This window comes from Helianthus annuus, chromosome 4, assembly GCF_002127325.2.
Source record: "Helianthus annuus cultivar XRQ/B chromosome 4, HanXRQr2.0-SUNRISE, whole genome shotgun sequence".
NCBI classification, from domain to species: domain Eukaryota; kingdom Viridiplantae; phylum Streptophyta; class Magnoliopsida; order Asterales; family Asteraceae; genus Helianthus; species Helianthus annuus.
Genome location: NC_035436.2, coordinates 175,523,543 through 175,536,355, shown reverse-complemented (window position 1 = coordinate 175,536,355; position 12,813 = coordinate 175,523,543). Strand labels below are relative to the sequence as shown.

At 34.6% G+C, this 12,813-nt stretch overlaps 1 protein-coding gene across 1 annotated transcript; it reads right to left on the bottom strand.

Moving 5' to 3' along the window:
• Nucleotides 1-949: 949 nt before the first annotated feature.
• Nucleotides 950-2,471, bottom strand: LOC110888893 (protein FAR1-RELATED SEQUENCE 5-like). The gene is made up of 3 exons (XM_022136391.1): nucleotides 2,439-2,471; nucleotides 1,690-2,253; nucleotides 950-1,519 (listed from the first exon to the last, which is right to left on the bottom strand). Exons 1-3 carry the CDS (start codon nucleotides 2,469-2,471, stop codon nucleotides 950-952), a joined length of 1,167 nt encoding a protein of 388 aa, XP_021992083.1.
• Between the last annotated feature and the right edge of the window lie 10,342 nt (nucleotides 2,472-12,813).

Genomic DNA, 12,813 nt, shown 5'->3' with positions numbered 1-12,813 from the left:
ATTCTGTTGCTTCTATTCTTCATAACTGCAATGAAGATGTTTTGAAAAAAATGAACGAAATAGGTATACCACCTTCTTGTTACACAAATCAATCAGCCGCACTGTTCAGAATTCTACACAAGAGATATGGTGATCCGAATCAAACTGCAACTGAAGATGCCTAGGTTACATCTTGGGAGTTCATTGAGGAAACTTTCAAAGTTTCAGTGACTTGGGACGATGGTGAAGTGGAGATGTATGACCCAAAGGACATATCTACCAATGAGGATCTAAGGTTTTTGAAGCAGTTATCTGAAATACCAATCATCAACAACTCTGGTAGCAAATTTGCAGAGAAGCTCCAAAACGCAGTAGTCTCACAGGTTGAACTTTGGGTTGAATCTGAAAGTGATGAGGAAATCCCTGATGGAAGCTTAGGGTTCTCATCCGATGAAGAAACAAACTTTGATCCATGAAGCTGATAATGCTAGTAATTTTTCTTTAATTTTGTGTTTTGAAAACATCATGTTTGTGGGTTTAAAAACTATCATCATCTATATAACGCAATGTTTATTATATCCACTTGCATTTCTTGTTTAATTTTGTGTATGATCTGTGTGATAATAAAACGCAATAATCAACAAATACCATTTAAAGTATATTGTATTGTTCTATGTATAAAACGGAATAACCAAAAAAAGCTGATAAGTGATTTGGAAATACCATATAAAGTATATGGTAAAGATCAAATATATTGTTGTTATCATAAAACGCAATTAACCAAAACAAACTGATAGTTATGAAGGATATCTCAAAAATGTAGTAAAAAAAGAGATGAAACCTATACATCATAAAACGCAATGACAAATTTTTTTTACTTATTGATATCTGATTTCGAAAGAATTTGTATACATAATTACATTCCATTGCTAGAACCTATAGCATTAGAAGAAACCTTATCTTTACATGTTCAACTGTTATGTCCTTTTCCACCACAAACACGGCACGATTTCTGGATCTTTGATGATTTCTGAATTGCAATCTCACGATTAGACTTGATCCTTTTTTGTACACCGCATCCTTTGGTCCTTGTTTTGATGGGGACACGAATTATAGAATCAGATTTCTCTATGTTCCCTCCAATATCAGCAAATCTTTCTTTGCGAGTAGGAGGCGGCGCAGCAACCATAACCTCATCCGCTTTATCAATATAACTTTTAATATGATCCCTGTAACGACACAGTTCATCTAAATCGCCAACCAGCCTATTAACCACGTACTCATTTGCAACAACAATGTCTCTATAAACTTTATCAATCTCACTATTCCTACCAATTTCATTAAATCGAATATTGGAATGATTTGATCCCATTGAAACGACATCTCTCGTCCATCTTCTATGAACATATCTTCTAGGAAACTCACTAATATCCTCATATCGTAATACGTAAAATATATGGCGGCACAATATACCAAATTGTTCAAACCGTTTGCAAGAACAATTTATACTTAAACCATCTTCTTCTTTGCCGTATTGCACCTGTAAATAAGATTAAAAAGCTATATAAAATTAGTGAAATGTAATATAAAACGCAATGAATAATAAATATAATACAGATATAACCATATGATCATATAATGTTAAAACGCAATTAAAGATGAAATATAAAACGCAATAGATATTTAAACAATATAAATTTAAAAAATTACCTTGAAAAAAGATGTGCATGGCTGTCTGAAATCCTTTATTTCAAAATATTGAACATCACCCACAGTATCAACAGACTTTGACATACACTTTGTAATAGCAGCATCAATTTCAATTTGAATATCCTTAAAAATTGTTTGGGTGTATATTTCTGATGCTTGTTTCTCCAATACAAAGTCACTCCACGGTTTACACTCAATATACCTTGTATCATGATCATTCCTCCTATGCCCATGCCTTTGAATATCCATTGCAGTCTCAAAATGAGTGAAAAATTCAACAAGTGTACATCTTGGATTGCAAATCTGACCAAAGAAGTAATTCTCGCTTTCACATCTTGACGTAGTACGCATAAGCCCAGCCAAATCCTCTCCATGATAATAAGCAGGAATCCAATCAAATCGAAGATCGTACATGTCTTTTAACCACTCATGATTTTCCAATCCAAAAGTAGACATTATTGAATGCCACTCAGTTTCAAAATCTTCTGGAATAATAGTATCATTCCAAACAACACGAGTCATTCTTGTATTAAAATCAGTGTTGGCTGACAAAACAGGACCAACCTGAATAAAAAGTTATAAAATCATTAAACATAAAACGCAATAACTTAAAAAGCATTGATTGTAAAACGCAATTGTTTTGTAATTCTATTGTTAAAAATGTTGGATTTTATTGTATAATACATAAAACGCAGTAATAACACAATTATAAAATTGCAGTTTGTTATATCATAAAACGCAGTTAATACCTTTGTCTTCAATTTCTCCCATATATGCCACATCATAACCTATGCCTACTTCTTGGAAGTACATCCTTAATAGCTCTCTTCATTGCAGCATCTTGATCAGTAACAACAACTTTAGACTCACTTCCAAAAGCATTAACAAAGCATCTTAAAAGCCATCTATACGAATCTGCAGTCTCCGAACCAAGTAATGCACCACCAAATGTGACATTCCTAAAATGATTATCAATACCAGTAAATGGTACAAAAACCAAATCATACCTGAATAAAAAAAATTAAAAAAGCATTAGAAAATTTAGAACAGGATATATAACGCAATAGAATTTATATAACGCAATAAATCAAAAAAACTTACTTGTTTGATTTATAAGTAGCATCAAAACCAAATATGTCACCAAACACTGTATAATTTTTTTTGATTGCTCATCAGCCCAGAAAAGCCCTCTCAATCTTCTATCTTCACCAATAACATAATCACATGTGAAACCAGGACAACATTCTTTCTTCCTAATAAGGCGCCTAACTACCATTTCTGCATCATACTCTCCGATGTAAAGATTCAAATCCCTTCTATAATTCTTACAATCAACTTTACTAGCTCCAACTTCACCAAAACCACCATAGATTGTTTTCATAATATTGAATGCTTTAACAGGTCCAATATTGATTGCAGACAATCCAGATATAAAACTTTCTTTCACATAATCGATACTTCTGGCAGCCAGCAAGAAATGAATATCTTCATCTTCAACAAAGATATGATTATGTTCTTCTTCAAAGAAGTAGATTTTATACATATTATTATCCTCTAATAATAGTTTCACATGAGCATTGCATCCAACTCTTTTTGAACCTCTATTACGTCTAACAATCTTTTTACTATTCTCAACTGAACCAGAATCTATTGCTTTGGAAACATGAAATCCTTCTTTTGAACAGACAATATATCTTATTTTTACTAAACCACCAACATTTTTCCAAGAGGTATTTTTTCTTGCAGAAAAACCTGCAGCAAGTGCATATCTCTGATAAAATGCAAATGCCTCATCAAATGACTTAAAAAGCATTCCAACAGCAGGTGTAAGAGATCCACTGACTTTAGGTTTGAAAAACTTTCTTCCACTGTTTATGCATACACGTTTCTCCCACTTGGAAATGTTATCTGAAACAATTAAAAAGAATATAAAACGCAATACCTCTTACAGAATAATGTTTTTAGTGATAAGCCTAAAAATATGTTCAGTAAAACGCATCATGTGATCTGAAACACTTTACAAAAAATCATAAAACGCATTACAACCTATATAATAATGTGTTTACTGTTAAATCTCAAAGTATGTATATAATAATTTAGAAATACAGACCTTTAAGGTTTGTATAAGAAGTATTATGAGTAAAAGCATAAAACGCAATACATTCAGTAAAACGCATCCAATGATGAACAAACAAAAATTGTACAACAATAACAGTTTTAGCTAATATTTAGCTTTATATTACATAAATCTTAAACTACAAGTTTGTATGCATATAATTTAATTAATATCATAAAACGCAACTATTAACTAAAACGCAATAAAATGATGAAGAAACAAAACAAACAAATTATGTTAAATTATACAACAATAACAATTAAACTTATGAAATATCAAATATTAATTACAGAAACACGAATTATAAAACGTAAAACAATGAAATTTGGACAAAAATTACAAAAAATAACTCAAAATTGAAGCTAAACATACCAGCAGAGTCGGACGAAGACATTGAAGTTATCGAATTGACAAACGAAAGAAGATTAATGTTTGAAAAGAGTTGAATTTGCGATCGATGGCGATTTAGGGATATGGAATCTTCAATTCTGTTATGAGAGTGATGAACTAAGAAAAGAAGTAACAGAATCTATAAATTAGAACGAAGATATGATAATGTAAAAAGACGAAAAATGCCCACGCGTCCAAAAATTTAAAAATAGATGATGAACGACTGAGATTGCTTCCTATCCTTCCTAGCGAAAATTAACTTCCTATTTGATCTTACCCTCGATAATATATTTCGTTGTTATACTGAACGGGTTAATAACAGAATTTATCTCTTTTATGTAACGTCAATTTAATATTATTAAGATGCAAAAATAAAATAAATAAATAAATAAGAAATGGCCATGAATAGTCTATTACCATATTAATTGCAACATTTATAAGTAGATAATATATTTGGTTGTTATCATCCTTTAAACGGATTAATGACATCGAATTTATTTCTCTTTTAAGTCAAATGAAAGAAAAAGTCAATTTCTTTATTATTATTAAGATTAAGATGCAAAAACAAAATAAATTAAAAGAACGGCCATTAATATGTCACACCTCAAAAACGTTGCAGCGGAATATATAACGTAGTGGTGACGGAAGCTGGTGCCCATTTGTATCTTGCTGAACGATGCATCGTAATGTTGGACAATTCAACTTAATTAAAACATAGATTTTAAAACATAAAGTCTTAAAGTTCGTCACAATCACACCATAGTTAAATTGTTTCGATCCTTATGGATCTTATTACATTGGTCCCAAATAGTTTTAAAAGTTAGTCCAACATCATTAAGTAACAAAACATGCATTAACAACCACAAGATACGCCATAATTCCCGAAGCCGAACTCAAGTACCTGTAGAACACGTTAAAATCAAGTGTCAACACAAAGGAAGGTGAGTTCACGTATTCACATTCAAACAATTCATTCCAAAGGAAAACTTTCTAATTATGTGTTTATTTTAAAACATCCATATAATTTTTAGAAAGTCCGTTTTACTTCCTTAATAAAATCGTCATCTGTCGTAGTTTAAAAACCCGACATTAAAGCTCTTACCCAAGTTTTGGTATATTAAATTCATAGCGTCAATTTTCAGACTCGTATGTTAGCTAGACAATACGAACTATATATTTACCATGCAGGGATAATCAATGCTAGACAATAACCAGAATCTAAATTCGTCGTTTGACTTGACACGGGGTGACCGGTCACGACGGGGTTGTCAACCCGATAGATCTACCAACAATTCCTCGCGTACATTTACTTAATCGATTAAACGACATCATGGGCACAGGGTCCACTTTGAAACCAAATATAATGTCTACCTCACGTACAATATATATATATATATCCTACTAATATGACAATTTAATATACGAAGTTGTACGAATCCCCTGAAATCCCCTCTCTTGAGACCAGGCAGCCTTCGTTCCAACTTTATGGTCTGTTTCTCCTTGGAAACACCGTACCATCCCAATTTCTCCTCCAAGCATTCATTGATCAAAAACGTTTTATCTCGAAACGTATGATTTATCAAACTCCATATATTTTCAACGAAAATATATATTTTATATTAAAAGGTATGTTTTAATCCAAAAACATTATTAAACCCTTTTATTGGCGTGTTCTACCCCCAAAATATATACAAAGCAGTAAAAAGAGGGGTTTATTGACACTCATCTTTGGGTGCGTATTTTTAAATAACGCAATCCCACAGTTTGATTTCTACACGTCCTATTATATGTAGGAACGATTTATAAACCAATATATCAAAAAAATCCTAAGTTTCTCTGTTTCTTAGAATTTTCACATAACTTTGAGATTTTCTTGAAAAATCAACGTTTTTGATTATGTTGGCACGTTAATATATATATGAGTCCATATATATATATATATATTTAATATTTTTGCGACTTGAACGATTTCATTGGTGATGGTTATCATGTAAATCCATTAACACTCCTGTTTATACGTAATATATCTACGATTTGTACGTCGTAATATATATACATAAACGTTCACATAAATTATTATCGAAACATGCGAAATCTTATTAACTTATCTATTTTGTCATTTTTAAGGCAAATGTACATAAAATACCTTATATGTATCAAATTTCATGCCCGACAAACAAGTTACACATTTAACGCGATTTGCGCACAAAACGCACAAGTATTCATGCATAATCTAAATTTCCAATATCATGTTAAAACTTAACATATTTTCACATTCACATGTTTAAATCACATAACACATCTTAACACATAAGGTTCACCCAAAATTTACCCATACTAGTGTTCATCGAAAAATGCGTATTTTAGCGATTCGGTAACGTTTTCGGGCGTCGGAAGTCACGTATGACCAACCAAACACCAAGTAAACTTAAAATTAGTTAAAGTACTCATTTTAAACTAAAAATATCAGTTTACTTTCTGATCTAATTCAGTTTCATAAAAATCATTCGAAAAGCCAATTTTTGACCGTTTTAACGCATAGTTTTGCGTTAAACGTTACTATAACCATCCCAACTCGAAATGACTTGATATTTTAACACAATACATGTTATTTACTGATTAAAATGATGATTATAATCAAATTAGTGCAGTTTTTGTGTAAGTAACATAAATCATGCAGTTTCACGTATTTTACAACTTCTAATGCACCAAGTACAACATGCAAGACTAGTATATATTATGACAAAGTTATATACCATTAAACACTTCAAAATAATCATACTTTAGTGTTTATAATCTGATCAAAAATTATTTTCATCAAATCATGTCTAAATCATCATTTCATGCTTTCATATCAACATGCATGTCCATGTATGTGCATCTAATGCACTCATACAACATCATCATCATTACTTATGATCTAATCATACCCAAGAACATTTCAACTTCATATTCTTACAAATCATAACCTATATCATCCATCATCATATAATCATTCATATATAAATTCAAGTGTTCTTACATTTATGAGTATATGACTAAAAAATTACATACATGCATTCACATTTACATACATATACACGAAATATATTCACCCAAATGAACTTCCAAAAGTTCACTTTTTCATCAAATCCCTTTCAAAATCATGAAACACTTTTAGATTGTTCTTTTATGACATTTTTGATTCATGCATGTATTCTATCATTCAAGAATCATATTATTCAAGAATCACTCAACCAAAAATCAAAACACAATCACATATACACACACATATACCTATGGCCACACACACATACATATTCATCCATTTTTATTTTTTCTCAAAAACCCATTTGTTTTTAGTTTCAAGTTTGTGATTAAACCCAAGAACAAGAGAAACTTCCATCATCATCAAGATCATCAAGAATCAAAAACAAGGTTTTTAAAATAACTTTTATACCTTCAAGTTCTTGAATGATTTTTAGTAAATATATGATGATATGGGACTTGATTGTTGCTTGAAACATCTTGAAATCACTTCTAAATCACCAAATGGACTTGAAAACACCTTGAAATGAGTATGAACCTTCAAGAACAATGTTGAAATTCCGAAATGGATGTGGTATGGGGGTGTTTTAGCCGATCTTGGTATGAGAGAGAGAGAGTTGAAGTTTTAAATTGCATGTCTTGGAAAAATGAAAGAGAATGGAAGACTTGTAAAGGGTTTGGGGTGGCATCATCATCACTCACCTCCTTTTTCCCAATAAATGGAGGAGAGAGAGAGAGAGAGAGAGAAATACTATGCATGGCTGCCATCTCTCACCACACACACACACTCACACGTATATATACATATATATATATATATGAATTGTTGGCCAAAAACTGGTATTTTACTAGATACCGAGTATTTTATCTAGCGTTTTAACCCCGTTTTAGTGCATTTTAAATTATTTTTATCATTCTATAAAAATAATCACACAAAATTATTATTGAATTAATTACCAATTGCCTTGACTGGCTGCGTTGACAGTATTTTGTCTAATACGCGCAGTATCGCACGGTACGCGCTCAAACTCGAAAAATAGAGTTTCTTAGCGTTTTACTTTATTTTCCTCACGAATATGATTAAAATTACCATTCTAATCGTAACAGACTATTTTTAGGATTTTAACACTGATCGGGTGGTCATCGACGTTCGTTTCGCATTTTACTCGTTACGCGATAAGCGTTTATTTTATTGTTGCCAAGATAATTTTTTTTATCAAAGTTTGGATTTACCAACGCATCAATATCACATATAAACATCAATATCAGTCAAATACAGCCTTTTTGTTTATTCATGACACGTGTTACCTTTGTACGGTACAGCCTAAATAGCCGGGTGTCACAATCTCCCCCTGTTTAGGAAATTTCATCCCCGAAATTTTACTCTACAGGTTTTATTTTTGCACTAAGTGGAAACAGTAAGAACAGTCATACTGAATATGGTCTTGTAGTTTCTGCGAGAAACTTTTATTCTTACGAAGAATCCTCGTAGACCTATATTATATAATCTCATATATATTGTCCTATACCTGAGGAAATCTGAGTCTACATACGATTGATCCAACTCGAGATGGGCTCTCGAAAGTATCTAATCCCATGAGCTCGTTTTCTTCCCTTCTTGCATTTGTTTAAGATATCCACGAATTGCATAATCAATAAGTCGCATATACTACTAGAATTCTGTAATCACCTCTCCGGTTATCAACATAACTCTTCTAGTCATCCATACTGCTTCTACGGTACTTCGATAAACTTTTGTTTATCGCCTAAATAAATCTCTACAAAGAATAAAATCAGTGTATTATCCATTATACACTTTCTCAAACTGGACACATGAAACACATCATGTATTCTACTCAATTCCTATGGTAGCTTGAGCCTATAAGCGACTGATCCAACTCAAGATGGGCTCTTGAAAGGACCAAATCAATGTGACTCAGCTTTTCCTTTGCTCTGCTAACTTAATAACATCCTTTAAAGTAACTCCTCTAATAGAACCAAATCTTCGATCTGAAATCGCAATAGTTTCCTTTGATTGTCCATGTAATCCTTCTGTCGATCAACTGGCGACTTTTAACCTTCCCTCGATCTAGGCAAATCCTGTCGCTGGTTTCCCAGATAAACTAGGGTCTGGTTAATTGTCTTTTGCCACATTAGCTTAACAAAGTGGCGATCAACACTTCCATCCATACAAGGCTTCAAACTGAGCAACCTGAATACGAGCGTGATAACTATTATTGTAGGATAATTCTGCCAAGGGCATGTGAGTATCCTAACTTTCTTCGAAATCCGTCGTACACGCTCTCAACATTTTCTCCAAATGTTTGAAAAACTTCCTCCTTCTTTTCTGCCCAATCAATTTCCCTTTTCCTTTTGGGGTTATTAGTGTCGAAGGCTGCACTAATTTAGAGAAATTCTTAATAAATCTCCGGTAGCACCCAGCTAGTCTTACGAATCGTCGTACTCCCGACGGGGTCTTCAGCGCTTCTCATCATTCGATTGCTCTAATCTTAGACTGATCTACATGGATGCCTTCCTTATTCCTCAACAACTCCATAGTCAATTTCAAATATTACTCATGCTTCTCTTTGGTTCGCGTATAGGCAAGTATGTCGTCGATGAATATTATCACAAATTTATCCGATTAGGGTTTCCATACCCTGTTCATGAGATTCATGAATATAGATGGCGCATTAATTTAGTCAAAAGGCATGACTAATAACTCGTAATGGCCATATCGCGTTCGAAAAGCTGTCCTCGGAATATCTTCGTCAGCAACCTTCAACTGATGATATCCTGATCGTAGATCGATCTTCATGTAGCAGCTAGATCCCTGTAGCTTGATCGAACAAATCGTCAATCCTCGGTAAAAGGGTACCGATTCTTGATAGTCAACTTGTTTAGCTCTCTGAAATCATCACACATCCTGAAGGATCCATCCTTCTTTCTCTCAACAAAACAGATGCGCCTCAAAGCGAAAAGCTTGATCGAATGAAACCCTTGTCCAGTAGCTCTTGAAACTGACATGACATTTCTATCATTTCAGACGGTGCCAAATCTATAAGGAGATTGTACAATTGGGTGCAGCACCGGGTACCAGATCGATTCAAAATTTGATCTGTCTCGCAGGGGAAATCCAAGTAAGTCTTTTTAGGAAAACTTCTAGATAATCACGAACAATAGGAATCTCTTCGATATTCCTACATTTGACCTTCATACCCACAATGTTAACAAAGAACGCATGATTGCCTCTTCACAACAACTCGAGCATCCTCATAATATCGACGACTCTCAACACTCAACACTCAACACTCAGCTCTCGACACTCAACACTCGACTCGGTCGTTCTCCGCGAACAACTACTACCTCTCTACCGTCATTGGGACGAGATATTCTAGCTAGCTTCTTCAAGCGATAGTTCCCACTTCGTTCCTGGAAAATCAATCCATCCTCACATCTTTGTTAAGGCTCCCGAGCTCCACTGGAAATAAATCGACACTAGAACTATGACCACCTAACTAAATACTACAACCGCGAAAAACTTCACTAGTTTCTATCAACTTACCAATTAATAGTTCTATCGAGCACTTTATACTCAGCTTACTTGTTGGTGAACACAAAAATGGTTCAGAGTTTTTCAAAACAAAACTCAAGTCAGCCTTGGTATTAAAAGTATAAACATAGATTGGTCTTTGATTCGAAACATACCAGTAACAGTAGCAGGATTCTCACGTGCCTTCCCAGCACTCGCCTCAACGGCTTTGCCCTTAGCATCATGTCCTTTCGGTTTTGGGCAATTTCTTTTGTTGTGTCCTTACTCACCACACTCGTAGCATCCATCGAGTGTATCTCCCTCCGATGTACTCTTAGCATAGCACTCGCGAGTCACATGTCCGGTTCGGCCACATCTGGCGCACTTTCTCCTCTCATCCTCGTGAGTCTTCCTCTCAGAACCACCCCTGCCATCCCTGGCATTATCCTTTTCCCAAACCACTAGAGTTAACCACACACGCTTTCCCCGAACTGCGTTTCTCATCACACTTCTCATCAGTACCTTTTCTCAAACTCTCAGACTTTCGCTTTCGCGAATCCCCAGATCTACGCTCGGAATGCGGAATTATTTGAATGGTCGACCCGCTGTGACGGCCCGACATCACGCATACCGTTGCCACGTCATTGCATAGGGTACTAGTAAATGATCTTGGGTTATAATCCTGGATTGTTTTATGTGTACTTCTATGTACTGTTCACAAAGTTAATGAAAAATCAGAATTACGCTCCGATTATATCATAACACAGGAACTACTAAAACTTTCCGATCATTATATTACCTGAAGGGTTTCCGATCTGTGTCCCACCAAAACCATGCCCATGAGCACCACGTCCACGTTCCTGGCCATTATTCTGGTTAGCATCGCGTTGTTCCATGGCAGTATTAACGTGTTGGGCTATGAGTTGTGCCAACTCCTCTGGGGTAATAGGTAGTCCAGAACCCTGTCTCGCTTTTGGCGGCATTTCGTCGTTTCTATTATTACAACATAATATCAATATAAGACGATATCCAAAATTAATTCAATCATTAAATGCTAGTAGACCAAACATTGCGCATGTATAATATCCACATATTAATGAGAACAATTTTTAAACCAAAAGGAACCCATTCGATATTTATACCAGAAATTTACAAAACTTGTTTTTAGTACAAAGACTAATCAAAATTCGGCGTGTCTACATCAACACCCGCAACAAGTCTATATGAAACTTCCTCCTAAATCTGGAAATTTGGCATACAATCTGTAAATAGGGTTCATCAAATGAGATATACAAAACAAATAACAGAAACAACCAACAACTAACGCTTCAATCCCTGGAAGTCCAACATCTTCCTAACAAGCTCTTCTAGCTCATCATACCAGTTCATCTGTCCCTCTAAGTCTCTTATCTTGCCCTTCGTCGTCTCCAAGTCTCCGCGTAACGTGGCGAACTGACGATCGCAGTGAGAGCGATTGACCCAAATCTCCTTCTGCTTCTTCAAAGCGGACGCTGTCTCAGCTCTCAAAGTCGATGCGATCCCTCCAATGGGTCGAGTCCTCTTCCTACGACGAGTGTAGACTAATAGAGGTGTAGCAAAACACGTGACTCGAATAGCAGAACAAACGATTCTGTAATGACGGGCGAAAGAATCTCAAGTGTAGGCTCAACAGTATCAGTGAGTAGGACTACTAATGGCTCTATAGGCCGAGACGTGACATATCGTGACCGTACAAAGTGTGTGATCAATATTATTAGTAACACATAAGGCCCAAATAAACAGAAAATCACGTATGCACTTAAACACATAAGGGTTTTCATACATGATAAAAATTTCCATGTTTATTTAAAAATCTTGGCTTCGAGAATTTTGGACTTTAAATCTCAAAATTCTTCGGTTGAAGTCTAGTGTTTTCCTCCGAAAACATCTAGTTCGCTAACAACCATTGGCTCTGATACCAACTTCTGTCACACCCCAAAAACGTCGCAGCGGAATATAAAACGTAGTGGTGACAGAAGCTGGTGCCCATTTGTATCTTGCTGAATGATGCATCGTAATG

Bases quoted from the DNA above. Each gene is read 5' to 3' on its own strand.
- LOC110888893 (XM_022136391.1), bottom strand. From the start codon at position 2,471: ATGTGGCATATATGGGAGAAATTGAAGACAAAG. The intron at 2,254-2,438 runs GTATTAACTGCG...CTTTTTATTCAG, and splicing joins GGGAGAAATTGAAGACAAAG to GTTGGTCCTGTTTTGTCAGC. The intron at 1,520-1,689 runs GTAATTTTTTAA...TCTTATTTACAG, and splicing joins CATGCACATCTTTTTTCAAG to GTGCAATACGGCAAAGAAGA.